Source organism: Sorex fumeus, unplaced genomic scaffold (assembly GCF_029834395.1).
Source record: "Sorex fumeus unplaced genomic scaffold, SorFum_2.1 ptg000083l, whole genome shotgun sequence".
In the NCBI taxonomy this organism is placed as follows: domain Eukaryota; kingdom Metazoa; phylum Chordata; class Mammalia; order Eulipotyphla; family Soricidae; genus Sorex; species Sorex fumeus.
This window is the reverse complement of record NW_026606140.1, coordinates 10,829,631-10,845,158: the sequence shown is the minus strand read 5'-3', so window position 1 is coordinate 10,845,158 and position 15,528 is coordinate 10,829,631. Positions and strand designations below refer to the sequence as shown.

General features: G+C 57.7%; 1 protein-coding gene across 2 annotated transcripts; it reads left to right on the top strand.

Annotated features, from left to right (window-relative positions):
- The first annotated feature begins 1,513 nt into the window (after positions 1-1,513).
- On the top strand, positions 1,514-9,607 carry PRKAB1 (protein kinase AMP-activated non-catalytic subunit beta 1). Of its 2 annotated transcripts, none has more exons than XM_056131046.1 (7): positions 1,514-1,806; positions 3,891-4,054; positions 5,950-6,043; positions 6,177-6,291; positions 7,057-7,193; positions 8,186-8,254; positions 8,355-9,607. In XM_056131046.1, the coding sequence occupies exons 1-7, from the start codon at positions 1,648-1,650 to the stop codon at positions 8,430-8,432; spliced, it is 816 nt and encodes a 271-aa protein (XP_055987021.1). In that variant the 5' UTR covers positions 1,514-1,647; the 3' UTR covers positions 8,433-9,607. The 2 variants fall into 2 exon arrangements, with proteins under 2 accessions (XP_055987021.1, XP_055987022.1); XM_056131047.1 differs by having other exon boundaries at positions 7,060-7,193; positions 8,355-9,605.
- The last annotated feature ends 5,921 nt before the right edge of the window (positions 9,608-15,528 follow it).

Here is a 15,528-nt window from a genome sequence, read left to right as displayed (position 1 = left end):
CTCGTTACCATAACATGAATGTCTTTGACTTCCTGAGCCATTCTGTCTTCCAGGCTAGTTTTTCATGGCCTTATTTCATCAAATCCAAGATCCCAGTGATGGCAACATGCACCCAGAATCTGAAACACTTCAGTGTGTGCCTATCCTAGGGCTGGGGAGATGTCGGTGGGCTGGGCACTTGCTTTGCACTTCACTTTGCCCAAGTTCGATCCTTGGCACACAGTCCCTACCAGGAATGATCCCCAAGCATTAAGGCAGGAGTAGCCCCGAGGACTGCCAGGTATGGTCCCCAAATCAAAAATAAATATCTATCTTAGAATTAAAGCGTGGAATCAGAGGCAGGCGCAAATACATTGTGCTTATAAATAATTCTCTTGTGTATATTCACTAGAAATTTCCTAGAAGATTGTACACCCAAATAAAGGTAGATTTTTAAAATTTTTGACAGAGAAGGCCAAATTCCCTCCAAGAGACCATATTTCAGTTGTTTACTAAAGTGACTAGAATAGTCTTATTTAGTCTCATTTATTTAGCACACTGTCTGGTGTTCTGCACATCCTGAATAAATGTTTACTCAGTAGACTAAAATGTACCCAGGCCCAGCAAATACAAAGCATCTTAAGATACACACAACAAAACACAACTGTGATCACGAAATTAGAGTATCTTATTTTCGTATTAAACTGGTTTGCTAAAGTGCTGGCCACAGTAAATAATAAACAGTAAGTAATCTAATAGATTTTACGCAGAAGAGCGGGTCCAAAATAACGATAAAAGTCTGTTAAAATTACCGATCAAAAGCTGTGCACTCAGGGCAGCAGAAAAAAATACACATGCCCTCAGTTTTAAAAATGCCTCAATACCAGCATTTTAACCGCCTGAGTTACCAGCCGGTTTGGGGGAGGGAGTTGGGGGGCGGCGGGAGAGTTTTCAGGGGTCTTTTGGTGGCTTTTCCCCAACGCTTGCACGACTCCCCCCTGCCTCAAATCCAGAATCCCGGCAGTGCTTATTAAAATGCAGCTGCGCTGGCGTTTCCAAGAATCACCATTTTCAGGGACTAGGGCTAGGGAAATGCGCTTTTTTGGTTGTTTTCAAACTGCCGCTCTCCGTGATCCCCGGGCACTCAAAAACACGAGCGCCCGGGCGGGCCTGAAGGAGGAGAGGCACTTGATGAGACCCACGCGTCAGAAAGACCCTGGGGGGGCTGTGTCCCGTGCCGCACCCACTGCAAACTGCCCCCGCCGCACCCAGCACCCCTCCCCGGGGAGCCGCGAGCCCGGCCCGCGCGCTCGTGCGCCCCCTGCCGGCCTCCACGCCTCGTCCCGGCTCCGGCCGCGGAGGGGGCGACTGCGACTGCGCAATCGCAGGTTTTCGTTTCCCCCCCCACCCCCCGCAGGGCCCCAACCGGAAACGGAAGTGAGGTCGCGCCGGCCGCGCGCTGGCTCGGGCCGCCGCCGCCGCCGCCCCCCGCCCGACGGCCGCGCCGGAAGCGGAAGTGGCCGAGCGCCGGAGGGGGAAAGTGGTCGGGAAGGCGCGGGCTCGGGTCGCCGCGGGTGGGACGCGCGATCGTGAGACGCCGCCGGCCGCGCCGCGCCCACCGCCCCCGCCGCCCCGCGCCCCGCGCCCGGGGCCCCGCCGCCCCCCGCCATGGGCAACACGAGCAGCGAGCGCGCCGCGCTGGAGCGCCAGGCCGGCCACAAGACGCCCCGCAGGGACAGCGCCGGGGGCGCCAAGGACGGGGACAGGCCCAAGATCCTGATGGACAGCCCCGAGGACGCCGACCTCTTCCACCCGGAGGGAGTCAAGGTGAGCGCGGCGGGCGGGCGGGCGGGCGGGCGGGCAGCGAGCGGTCAGTTGGCCAGGCCCGGGCCCGCCCCCTCCCCCCCGCGTGGCTCTGGGGCCGGCCGCCTCGGAGACCCCGGCCGGGCAGGGTCGGCGCCCCGCCCCCCGGCTTCCCCTGCGCCGCCCCCTCCCCCGCGCCCCCGGGCCGGGGTCGTAGCTGCACACGGCCGGCCGCGCCGCTGGCTCTCGCCCCCCCCGCCCCCCCCCCGGGTTCTCCGGGCGGGGGTCGGCGGGAGTCTGCCCGGGGCCCTGCGCGCACCTCCTCCCGCCCCCCCCCCCCCCCGCGGCCTCCTGTGACATCATGGTTCTAGGGGGCCCTCGCGTCTTGCAGGACAGGCTTGGCCGCCAGAGTTCATCAAGAACCCGGAAAACCCTTTTCCTTCTGTGTCTGTGTGTGGCACACCCAGCAGTGCTCCGGTCACCCCCCCCCCCCGCAGCTTAGGGGACCCGTGGACCCTGGGCCTCGAGCTAGCGTGCCCACATGTGTCTCCCCTGCTCACCAGCCCGCGAGGACACCCCCGAAGGCCGCTTGGGCCTCATGTCCAGGTGCCGGGCACCGTCCAGCGTCATCCACGGGTTTTTCTCCGATGTTGATCCCGGTGATCGTGTCGTTACTGTATGTTCCTCCTTGGACCGTGGCCTTGTTTGGGGGTGGTCCTTGGGACCTGCAGAAGGGGTACTAGTGCCCGCTCCACCCCCTTGAACGGAAGAGCCTGCTTTCCTTTGGCTCTCCCTCCTGTGATTTGAGCCTGCTGCGTTCCTGAAAAGTTCTGTGCAGAGCGAACTAAGGAATCCTTTTCCTCCAAAGACTTGCCTTCTCTTCCCCCAGTCCGGAATTATTTTGGCCTGTAGACAGCGACTGGGTAAGACCCCATAAGAAAGAAGCCAAGTACTCTTGCGAAGAAATAGTTGTTTTGTCACTGCTCCAAAACTCTTTAAAGAATTGTTTTCTCCCGTTTTCTCCCGTTGGTCCGTGGAGAATGATTTTAAACAGTGTCCATTCTTACTTTAAGAATTCTATTGTGAATTCTTAAAAAGGATGAATGTCCCAGATATTGTAAGATAGTCGTAGACTCTTTTAACTACATCATTTAGCCATTTGGGTTATGGTTAATTAAGCTCTCGTTGAAAGTGAGTACCATCTGTTAATTAATTGATCGGTCTTTATAAAGCTCGAGCATCTTTACTTTGGAATGGTTAGGATAGAGGCCAGCCCTGCTCTGTTATTGGCCTCTTCCGGCATGGGATTTGTCTTTGTTTGAATGACAGATTTGTCCTTATTTAAAGGCCAGAGGGCTATTACAGGGGTTGAGGCACTTGCCTTGCACGTGGCGGACCCCAGTTTGATCCCTGGCCCTTCTTGGTCCCCTGAGCATCTCCGGGAAAGACTTCTGGAGCACCCGTGGGTTTTGGTCCCCAAGCCAAATAACAGAAGCCTTTGGCTTCTGATTGGGAACAGTATAAAAGATCCACAACCCTCTAGAAACACCCAGAGGTAGTTTTCTTTATTTCACCCTTATTCAGTAATTCCTCAGTTTCCCAGAAGTGTGCAGACTAAAAATTGCGTTGACTCCATTTATTCACTAACACTCTCCCTTGCCTGGACGGGTCTTCTCGCCCCCCGCCCGACACCCCAGTCTCAGAATCTGGATTTGCAGTTTTCCAGTCAGCAGATCTAGGATGAGCCCTGAAAAATTCACAGGTGCTTCAGATCTTGCTTAATGATTTCAGGAAACAATTGACGTTTCCAAAGCTTTTCTTGGGGTCTTTCCATTCTTGCTTCCAGTGAGATGATTCTGCTTGCTTCTGGAGGTAGTTATTAAATACCTTGAGAGGCCTTCGAACTTCTTTTGCCACAGACTTCACAGTAATCTCAAGAACCGTTTTTATCTCCATTCTGCAAGCGGGGTGGCGGGGGGGAAATGGGCGGAATGAGGAAGTTGGTGTGGCCCAGTAGGAACTGAGTGCCAGGTGCCGATTGCTAATGGTGGGGTCACTGGTGGAGCCCTCTCTTGTCTCCTGATCCTGAGTGAACTGCTGTCTTTCAGGCCCCGGAGAAGGAGGAATTCCTGGCCTGGCAGCATGACCTGGAAGTGAACGACAAGGCGCCTGCCCAGGCCCGGCCCACCGTGTTTCGATGGACGGGAGGTGGGAAGGAAGTCTACTTATCTGGATCCTTCAACAACTGGAGCAAGCTGCCCCTCACGAGAAGGTAATTGCCTGGGAAGTCTTCACCCGCAGATGCTCTTGCTTTTAAATGCTCGGTGGGGCTAGCGCGCTGGGACAGCAGGTAGGGCACCTGCCTTGCACACAGCAGACTTGGATTTGATCCCCCAAGCCCACCAGGGAGCATCCCTGAGCACCGGGTCAGGCCCGAACCTCTACCCTCCCATCTCATCCCCCCGAGGAGAAAATGATCACAGGGGCTCGACGGAAGCAGGTCGATAAGGCCTGGCTGCAGAGTGGAAATGCGATCTGCCATCTACGTTTCATCGGAGGGTCCTTGCAGCCAGGAGACACCCAGGTCTAGGGTGTCCTTTCTGTAGAAGGAACCTCTCTCCCGTGTTCTTCCACTTCCCTGGCACTCAGTTTGCTTCCGATACTCGGTTGCTCCATGACTGTTTGCCCCTGCAGAGCATCTGACACCGGGAGAGCTCTCTGGCCTGGAACTCTCCAGAGAGGGGATGAGTCCACCCTGGCAGAACTGACCTATCCGGTCAGCCCCGTAGGAAGGACATCCTGCCCCGGATGCACCATTGAATTCTGTGCATCGTGTTTGTTCAGGGCTGGAGCGATAGCACAGCGGGTAGGGCGTTTGCCTTGCACGCAGCCAACATGGCCGACCCGAGTTCGATTCCTCCGCCCCTCTCGGAGAGCCCGGCAAGCTACCAAGAGTATCTCGCCCGCATGGCAAAGCCTGGCAAGCTCCCCGTGACATATTCCATATGCCAGACACAGTAACAACAAAGTCTCCAATGGAGACGTTACTGGGCCCGCTCGAGCAAATCGATGAACAGTGGGAGGACAGTGACAATGTTTGTTCGAAGGGGACATGCCACGTAGGCGTCATGAGCAGAAGCAGAGACGGGCAGGGCCCACGCTGTCTCAGGCTGTCATAGCAAATGCTCCTCCCTGGTGAGGGCTCGGGGTGAGAGGGCGAGATGGGGCAGTGCAGGGCCAGGCCTGGTTCTTGTTGGGCCCCGCTGCTTGTCCAGCAGGTATGTTGAGAGTGACCCCAGCAACTCATCAGTTCTTTTTCTGGGGGGCGAGGGGGCTTTGGGTCACACCTGGTAGAACTCCAGGTTATTCCTGGCTCTGCACTCAGGAATTAGTGGAGTTGATCCTGGCAGTGCTAGGGGGATCACTGGGATGCCAGGGAGTGAATCGGCCATGTGTAAGGCAAACGCCCTCCCCTCTGGACTGTTGCTCCGGCCTCCTCACTCATCAATTAGAAGCAAAGAGGAAGCAAAATTTTCCTTGAGGCGTTGTGTCTTTTTTTTTTTTTCAACTGCTTGTGCAAGTTGTTTTCAAGAAGTTTCTGTGCATCCTCTTAAATGGATCCCCTCTCCTGCCCATGACAGAACAACAGGATCAGACTCCATGGTGTGGTATTTGTCTTGGGTTGTCGCGTCCCAGCTGCCAGGGGGTGCTCTGCTTACGCACTGAGGAGGACGGGTGCCGGGTGTCCCTGGTTAACCTCTGGCAGGTCGGAAGGGGGTCCTGGGGCTTGAGCAAAGTGAGTTTTCTATTTCTCTTTTTTCTTTTTGGGTCACACCCAGCGATGCTCAGGGGTTGCCCCTGGCCCTGCACTCAGGAATTACTCCTGGCAGTGCTCGGGGGACCATATGGGATGCCGGGGATGGAACCCGGGTCAGCCATGTGTAAGGGAAAAGCCCTCCTGGTTGTATTATAGCTCCAGCCCTCAAAGCGAGTTTCCAAGGAAACCTCGTGTGTGCCCGTCTCCCCGGCGCTTGTCAGGGTGGAAACGCTGGGTTGCCTGGTCGGGTGGGAAACGTTTCTCCTGCACTGGGACGCTTTGTTCCACGGCTGCTCCCCTGTGCGTCTCGGGGCCGCTCCACTGAGATCTTGCATTTCCTTTTCCTTCAGCCACAACAACTTTGTCGCCATTCTGGACCTGCCCGAAGGAGAGCACCAGTACAAGTTCTTCGTGGACGGTCAGTGGACGCACGACCCTTCTGAGGTACTCCCCGGCCTGGCCCCACGGACGGTGGCCCCTGGGGGGAGGTGCCCTCGTGCACCTGAGCGGGGCCGGCAGTGAGCTCGGGAGAGGCCAGAGCTTCTGTCCGCTGAGGCGCCTGCCCCTCTCGCCCCAGCCTGTAGTGACCAGCCAGCTGGGCACCGTTAACAACGTCATCCAGGTGAAGAAAACGGACTTTGAAGTGTTCGATGCCTTAATGGTGGATTCCCAGAAGTGCTCCGATGTGTCCGGTACGGCCCTGGTGATCTGGTCCACGTGGGCCCCGGTGGGCTAGGCAGGGACTGCTGTTCCTCGGCTGTCCCATCCTAGCGGATGCTCGTCGCTTCCCGGGGAGCCCCCAGCCTTGTCGGGCCCGGCAGACGTCTAACCCCGGAACGCTCCAGTCCTCTCGCTGGTCATCTCCCGTCTCTGGCCCGGCCACCTGTCCTGGGCGCGGCGCTGGAGGCCCTGGAGAGTCGTTCTTGGTCAGGAGGAGCCGGCCCCTGGGGCACCTGCCAACCTTGTCCACTTGGGTGCCCCATAATTGCAGCCTGACAGGCGCTAACCAGACTCCTCGGGGATCTTGTCCAGCTTGCGCAGTGCCTTAGCACCTTGTCAGACTCTCTGTGGGGGTGACAGCAGGGCCAGACACCACAGCTTCCATCTCGGCCCCATCTGCACCTGCCACCCAAGTTCCAAAAACGGTCTTCTCCTGGCCTCTGCTCTCCATCCTTTCTCTTCCCAGGCCTCAGGAGAGTGTGGGTGTAGGGACTGGAGCGATAGCCCAGTGGGGAGGGCGTTTGCTTTGCACGCGGCCGACCCGGGTTCAATTCCCAGCATCCCATAGGGTCCCCTGAGCACCGCCAGGAGTAACCCCTGTGCATCGCCAGGTGTGACCCCCCCCGAAGAAGCAATAAAAAAAAAAGTATGGGTGTGCGTGGAGGGAGCGGGCAGCAGAGGGCAGGGGTTTCCCCTGTTCCTCTAGTCCCCCAAGGCAGTGTCATACCTTCTCCCAGCAGAGCTGTCCAGCTCCCCACCGGGCCCCTATCATCAGGAGCCCTACGTGTCCAAGCCCGAGGAGCGCTTCAAAGCCCCGCCCATCCTCCCCCCGCACCTGCTCCAGGTCATCCTCAACAAGGACACCGGCATCTCTGTGAGTACGCGTGTCCCCCCCCCCCCCCCCCCATGTGGGCACTGGAGCCCCTCTGCCTGGTGGTGCCGCCCTCCCTGGCCCCATCCCGCCGCCGCGGACTACAGAACTGCCCTCACCGGAGACATTCTCCCTCTGGCGGGGCTTCCCGGGCTCCTGGGACGAGCAGCTGCTTACAGAAACGCCTCAGCGCTCTAAGCGAGGGTGGCGCGTCCAGGCCCACGGGTGGCCTCAGTTCCTCCTTCCTGCCGCCAGAAGCAGTATGGTTGGGGTGGGCACTGTGACTTGGTGGTAGCACTCTCGCCTTGCTGTGAAGCCCTGGGTTCGATTCCTGGCACCATCAAACCACGGGGTGGGTGTCACAGATCCTGCGGAGCGTCTGCCCCTCCCCAGGGTCTCCGTTCCCACTCTGCTGCCCCTGGCATTTCCAGGTCCCACCTACCTGTCCCCACTCTTCAGCTCTGTCCAGGCTGCCACAGGGAGATGCACACGCATGATGGTCGAGTGTATGCGTGTGTCTTCCGAGGCTGTCAGGGCCTAGCCTCGCGAGGGGCACCGGATTCCCCTGCTTGTCAGCCTTGCCTCACAGTCGTCCTTCTGTCGGCCCCACGGGCATCTCCTTTCTGCATCACGTGGGGCAAACGGGGGAGTGGACACACGACCACGACCCTCCCACATTTTCAAGCCTGACTGATCAGGGGGGTGGTGGGTGTGTGTGTGTGTGTGTGTGTGTGTGTGTGTGTGTGTGTGTGTGTGTGTGTGTTGGGGAGGGGATGTATGCAGAGTGAGACAGATAAGTCGGGGGGGGGAGGGGTGTGAGTGTGTGTGTGTGTATGAGAGAGAGAGCCTGGCTGACCAGAGACTGCCTCCTGGGGAGGGAAGGGAGTGTGTGTGTGTGGGGGGGGTGTTTCCCCATCCTGTGTGCCAGGTACTTGGGGGAAAGGGGCACATTGCGGCTCACGCCTCAGTGCCCGTGCCCGCTTTTGTCCCCTCAGTGTGACCCAGCTTTACTTCCGGAGCCCAATCACGTCATGCTGAACCACCTCTATGCACTGTCCATCAAGGTGAGGCCCACTGGTCGCCCTGGCGCGGGGCCCCTAGGCTTGGGGCCGCTGAGGGTGCTGCGGGGCCATGCCTGCTCCTGATCTGTCTGCCTCCCTCTAGGATGGGGTGATGGTGCTCAGTGCCACCCACCGGTACAAGAAGAAGTACGTCACCACCTTGTTGTACAAGCCCATATGAGCGGGCAGCGGACGTGTGCCCCGGGACCCTGCGCCAGCCGGCTCGAGGCGTGCATGCGTCCCCGGGAGGAAGCGAACTGTTGGTTCTCCCCTCACGCTTTCTAAGACATTTCATATCCGCTCTCGGCCGGCTGGAAGCTTTGTTCCAGACTCGGCAGCTCCTGGCGCAGCTCAGGCCATTGGGGATCTCGGCACCCAGGCAGCGGGGGCCTCTCCTGGCTCCCAAGGCCCAGGGCGGAGGAGGGGGAGCAGGAGCCCTGACCCCACGCAGACGGCCTTTGAAGGGGGCACGCGTGGGAATTTTTTTTTTTTTTCCTGAAACCAAAAAGGAACACTAGCCGAGCTGCTAGTGAAAATTCTGCCAAACAGGCAGGCTGTACCAAACTTCTAACTGATGGGCTTTTCTAAGGCCGCTGGCTTGTCCTGCCATGGCCTGGCCCAGGAGGCCCCGTGAGCAGTGCTCTTGCCTCTTAAAATCAAAGCAATAGATCGTGCCCCCTCTCCGCGCCAGGGGAGTACCATTTCTATAGAAATTAGATCCGATTTCCAGGTGAACTTTTACAGATGTTTCTTACACTTTGGTGCACTCAGTACTTTGTGTCTTGTTTTGTTTTGTTTTTTTAAACACAACTAGAGGTGGTGGGCTGCCACCTAACGCGACCTTTTGATCGCCCCTTCTAGACTCAAGATCATGTCGGCTGCGCTCAGCAATAATCTGTTCCTAGAACAGACCTTGAAACCAGTGCCAGATCTCACCGTCCAGCTGGCTGGCCCTGAGCCTGAGACCGGGTCTCCCGTCCCTTTATTCTCCCCGTGATAAGGGGGCAGTTCCCTTGCAGACCTGGGCAGAGCCCCCTTGTCCCCAGTGGGCTTCTGCCACCCTCCTTGGCGGAGAGACCCTGCACTTGCTGCCTGCTCTGATGTGGGGCGCTGGATGGCAGCCCCCCCCACCCCCCACCGGGGAGACCCCCCGGACCAAGGCCGCCTCCTTCCCCCTGCCTGGCTGCAGGGCGACCGCACACGGGACAGGCATGCCTCCCAGCTTCCCGAGAGCATCGGGTAGATCTGGGTCGGGGGACCCACTTTTTGTTACTGTTTTCGAAACATGGATTGGCTGTCGCCTTGGCGTGCGGCTTTCAATAAAGCTTTGTAAAGAATCCCGCCGCACGCACTCTTAGGGAAGCTTTGCTCTCACTCAGGCCTCGGAGGCCTCGTCTCAGCCCTTTGGGGAGCCCCTCTGCGTGCACACACACACACAATGGTAGGCAGCAGTGAGGGCCAAGCTGTGGCTCACCCGGTGATGAGGGGAGGCCTAGGGGCGCCCATGGCCGGCAGAGAGGTTCCTGGTGTGTGCTGGCAGCAGCCCAGGTCAAGGTGGAGGTTTGACCCCCCCACTAGCTCGTGAAGAGTCATGGGAAATGACCAGTGGAAAGTGCTTGGGAACCTCCAGAAGGGATAGAGCCAGCCCTGTCCCTCCGCTTACTACCGTTCTACAGGAAGGTGGAAGGTTATGGTATTCCGTTAAGCCTTTTCTCTCTGAGCATGAGGAAATAGTGAAGTTACATAGGTAGATTTTTGAACCACACTTGGCAGTGCCCAGGGCGTAATCCTGTGGGCTTGGGACCGAAACCAGGTCACCACACGCAAGGCAAACACCTTCCTGCTGTACCTCCAGGCCCTGGCATCAGGAAACACTGGCACAGATTGAGGATAAAAGGGAAATTTGGTTTGTGGCCCATTTAAGAGGGAGTGACCCCGACTCCCTGGAAGAAGCAGAGGGTACAGGGGATCAGGGAACTCTCTAGGCAACCTGTGTCACCCGCCAGGTATGGCCCCCAAAGCAAGACCGAAAAACAAAGCCCTTTAAGATTCAGAAGGCTGCTCACAGCCCAGGGAGTGGGTTTTTGCACTCAGAGCTAAAGGTCATGGAGCTCATGTCACGAACTTGGAAAAGGACTCCCCTCTTTGACCAAGCCATGCAGGGGACTCAGGTGCCCTGTGACCTGGCAGTGCTTTCTCTGTAACCGGGGTGAGGGCTGGTACCAGGTTTAAGTGAACTCAAACAGGTCTGAGTGAAGATACAGTCTTCCCTCTAGTAGTTTATAGACAAATGAATTCGCTAAACCAAAGTAAATCCCTGAGCAGTTACCGGTATTGCAGGGAAACAGAACCCCATTTCACCCCATTTCCCCATCATGCCTCACAGGAGCACCTCAAGGCTCCTTGGCCTCTGGCAGTGTGTGGCCTGGACTGTTAACGGCCCTGACTAGCTGTGACTGAATCAAATCCCATGGCCTCTGGCGTTCTTAACAGTGGTGCCAGATGGTCCCAAGGGGCCCTTTTTTCTTCAGTGATCTCTCCCTGGCACTCAAACGGGTCTCGGGTGCAAGGCCTTAATTAACTGCACTATCTGGCCTTCCTGAGGGCCTATTGTCACCTGGGGGCACACAAAGCCTGCCAGCAAGAGTGGAGTTTGACCACAAAAGGGTAGTCAAGGGACCCCAAGAGGGAAAAGCTTGCTCTATTAGGAAACCTCTGAGGCAGAGCTGAAGGCTCAGAGCAGTGAGAGTGTCCACAGCCTCCAGCCATCTCGGATTGAAAGGCTGAAGAGGGCTCTGGGTGCTATTTCATTTCACCTGCTCTCCCAGTCCCTGGCCCTCCTCAGTGCTGACAAAATGATCTGGATGAACCGAAGACCCCCCTCCAGATCACTCAAACTCCATCCAGGGCCAGAGATAGTTCAAGCAGGCTGAGTGCAGGCTTTGCATGTGGGCGACCCGCATTCCACCACTGACCACAGGCATTACCCAGGAGCGACCCCTAAGCACTGCTGACACGGCCTCCCCAAAACCATCCAGCATCTGGATCCCCTCTTAGTTGGCCTGTCAGCAGTGCAAGCACCTTCTGTCTAGTCCGAGTCGTCCAGCTAATTGTAACGGGAAGGTCGCTGCTGCATGTGAACTCCAGGTGAGGGCCTTTAAGGAGTGGCCAGGCCCAGACCCCCTCTCCTGGGCGGAACCCCTGGGCTGTGCCTGCGGCCTTGGCTCAGCAGCCACCTCTCTGACTCCTAGTGCAGCTGACGAGCCTTGACCTTTTCTCTCCGCCCGAGTGAATCCTTCACCGCATCCTGCAAACCCAGTGGCCTTGGAGAACCCAGGAGGCAGCTCCCAGCTCATGTACTGACGCCAGCCTGATTTTTATTTATTCCTTTTGGTGGTTCTCTGAAAGACAGCCTGAGTGGTGTCTTTAGTCATTTTTCCAAGTTTTTTTTCCCTCTAAAAGCTCTTACAGGGCAAGCAGTTCCATTAATCATTAACCATTAATCCAAGCTGTCTACGCTGTCCTCCCCTGCTTGGAGAATATCAAGCTTCCAACATTTGATTAGGCAAGTGATAAAACACTTTTCTCATCTAAACACTGCGTGCCTGTAGCCAGTCTCAGGCTTGGGACATCAAACGCAGTATCTGAACTGTCAAGAAAGCAAGCTCAGGGTTCCCCACCTGTGGGTGGGGCAAATCTCCCTGATGGGTGAGGGCTGTCTCCTGCACTGTGGGATAATTAACACCAGCTGTTGTGCACCCCTGCCTCTCCCTCCACCCCTCCCCTCCCACAGCCAGGTATCTGCCTGATGGCCTGGGAGAGGGGGGCCAAGTCCCTCTGAGGGTTTAGCTAACCCTGCGCCCATCACTGACCTCAGTGCTAGTGCACACTCATCTGCAGGAATGTTTGAAAGGAAATCACATCCGGCTCCATAAAAGCCCTAGAGTGAATCATCTGTTGAGCCAGGTTCTCCGATTGTAGTTTCATGGGAATGAATCTTGCTGCATGCACATTTGGGTGGGGTTGGGGGTGTCTCCCAAAGGGAGAGCAGTTTCAGAGGTCCCCACCAGCAGTTCTCCCCAGCTGTACAGTTCATGGGCCGAGGGTGACGGCTGCCTAGGCAGCGGGGCCTGGGGATCAGCCAAGGAGCCCAGCAGTGCTAGGAGCCTCCAAGCCTGCACCCGTGATGCTTGGGGGGTACCAGGTAGTGCCAGGGTCAAACTGGTCAGGTGTGCTAGTCATGTGCCCTCCTCTGGACGGCACCCTAGCTGGACTACCTCCTGACTCAGTTGTGCTCAGGGGATGCCAGGGACTGAACCTGGGTTGGCTGTGTGGAAAGCAAACACCCACAGCACAGTCATTCTGCCCCCCCCCCCCCCCCACAACTGCTAAAACGATGATTTAACGGACCTTTACCAGTGAGGTTTTTTCCCTCGCTTAATTTCACTCAATATGTGGCAGACTTTTAGCCCCAGTAGTAAAGTAGAAAAGACTCAAATTGGAGCTAGGGTTCCTGTCACAAGCCCAAGTCAGATATGGCTTCTGTCATAAACTGTGTCACTGGAAGATGGAAATCGAAGTCTGAAAGCAACAGGAAAGCTGAGGGGGCAAAAATCACCCTTCGCCAAAACCGACGTTTGTCTGGATCGAGCACAAGTTTATACTAACCAATTAAATGATCATGGGGGGGGCGGGGAACGCACCTCGCAGACTCTAAGGAAGCTTCTCTTGGTCTCGAAGCTGTAGGCTTCTGAGCTGATCTCCCTCTGAGAAAGTCTCTGCGAGGGGAACCCCCCAGCGCCAGAGCATCAGTGGCGGAAGGGACGTGAGGGTCTTGTTTGCCGCATCAGAGAACCGGGCTGTCGTCAGAGGGACCCGAGACGCTTCCCAACCCTGCAGTGCGGCTGGATCTGAGGACCCACCTTCTGGCCGGCCGTCCGCTCTGTCAAGTGCAGGACCGCGCTCCCATCCCAGAGGAAAAGCGAGGACGCTTCCCGGCCACGGTACGGGGTACGGGGCCTCGGCTGCCCTCTCGGGGCAAAGAAGAGGCCAGGGCAGGCGAGCACCGTTTGAGATCATTGCTTTATTTCACTATTGTTCAACGACAGTGTTCAGTTCTCTTCGGGTGGAGCTCGGTAGTTCCGCATCTTCTTGCCCCTCGTTTGGAATAAAAAAGGTAATGGAGTAAAAGCCTGTACGTTTGGAGATCTAGAGTTGTATTTTAGGCTAAGAAGCTGTTGCCTGCAGTTTTAGAGTAGCTTGTTTCCTGCTGGCTCCGGGGGGCCGTGAAGGCGCCCACCCGCCTTCCAGTGAGGTCGGCCCTTCTGCTGCTGCCACCCTCGGAACCAAAAAGAAGTGTTGAAAAATGCACCTTTTACAATAAAAAAGTAGAAACCAATTCAATTTCCCTTTTTTTTTTTTTTACGAATATAAAGTTTCTTGTAAATATGTACAGTCTTTCGAGCTAGTTCTACAGCAGGAAGCATTTCACAGGTGAGACGCACAATACACTCGGGCTCCGGGAGCCTTTCTCATGGAGATTCTAAAATGAAATGCCTAGACTGAAAGACCAGTTTCCAGTGACCTTTCCAAATACTTGTGGACCAAGAGACAAAAGGAAAAGGAAAAAAAAAAGGAGTCAGCAAACATTCAGTCGGTTCTGCCCTGGGGAAGGGGGCGGGGGGGGGATGCGGGGAGACTTCAAGACGCCAAGCAACATGGGGGTGCCCGCAGTGGACTCCACGGGCGCAAAACGTGGTTCGTGGGCTGAGTTTCAGACAAGAAAGCACTTAGGTTAAGAGACGAGCAGGAAGGAGCCGGGAGGGGCCAGGTGCAGTCTGGGGAGAGAGATGAACTGTGGCGCGGGGTGGCAGCACGGGGGGGTGGGGGGGCTGCGGTGGGGGCCCCCACCTTCCAGCTTCCCTAGGACATGCCTTGTTGTTGGAGGTGGGCCTAAGAGTCATGGAGAGTCTGAAGCAAGAGGTGCCTTGTGGGAGGTTAAAGGCAGAAGTAAGGCCGCTAGTTAGCTTGCCAACTGCAAAGCCTCTAGGTTGGTTCTTTTATCAGTTGCCAGGAATCTCGACTCTGCCAAGAGGGCGGAGAGAGTCAGGTGGGGGCAGAGCCGCACTGCACCTAAGGAGGGCGTCCCGGCCCGGGCGGAGCCACGGAGGTGCCAGCTCCAGGGCCATGGGGCAGCCCGAGGGAAAGGCCCTGTGGGCACGTCACAGTTTTGTGGGCTGGAAGCGTGCTGCTGGAGTCCAGCGGTGGGGGGGCGGGGGGGGGGCGGGGAGGTGGGAGCTTGCTGGAATCCTTCTCTGGTCGTAAGGCTTGAGCGTTTGGTTTGTCGTTGGTTCAGTGCTACGGACTGCAGCGTGGGAGGGTCGGGGGTCTCGGGTGGGTCGGCGGTGGGAACTAAGGGGCGATGCGACTACAGCGGCAGAGCGGCCCTCGCGGGCGGGGTGGCACATGCAGAACTCCCGGGCGGGTCTCCCCGCCCGAGGTGGGCAGCGACCTGCCGACAGGGTCAGGAGGGGGGGCCCGGTCCCCTCCTCGACACAGAGACCGACCCAAGCTGGCTGGGCTGATGCGTTCGGGGCAGCAGGCCGGGGAGGGGGCGCTGCGCGCGAGGAGGCTGGGCTCCCCGGGGTCCCTCGGCCCCAAGTCACTGCCCTCCAGCCGAGGCCCGGTGACCTCCAGACCTTCTCCTCTTGGGGGCAGGGGCAGGGAGGGAAGGGGGTTGTCAGGGCCCTAAAAGGCAATGAGAACGGTAAACATTTGGCGAGGATGCCCCCTCCGGTGAACGAGGCCACCCGGGCGGAGGCTGGGGGACAGGAATGAGGCTGTGTGAGCGCGCGGGGGGAGGACGCTAAGCCGGCTGGCGGGGCTCTTCTACAGAACGTTCCGGTGGCAGAGAGACCTGACGTGAGCGTGCGGAGAATGACCACCACAGCAAGCTGGGTGCGAGTCACGTCAAGTAAGAAGTCTGTGGTCTTTTAAAAAAGAAAAGGGGAGAAAGGAGAAAACCCGCGCTGAAAGCAGCAGCGGCCGGACACAGGGCCGGAGTCGCGACGACGCCTGGGAGTCTGGCCCTGTGGTCAGGGGTGCCGGCTGGCTCCCCTCCTCCCCCACGAACGGGCGTGGGGGCAGGGGCGCTGGAGCGAGGGACAAAGTCCGTGAACGCTTCGAAAGAGGACCGGAGTGCAAAGGGGAGCTGCAGGGAGGCTCCTTGGACTCAGCCCCCCGCCCCTGCCCCTCGGGACGCTGGGGTGCCCGGCCGA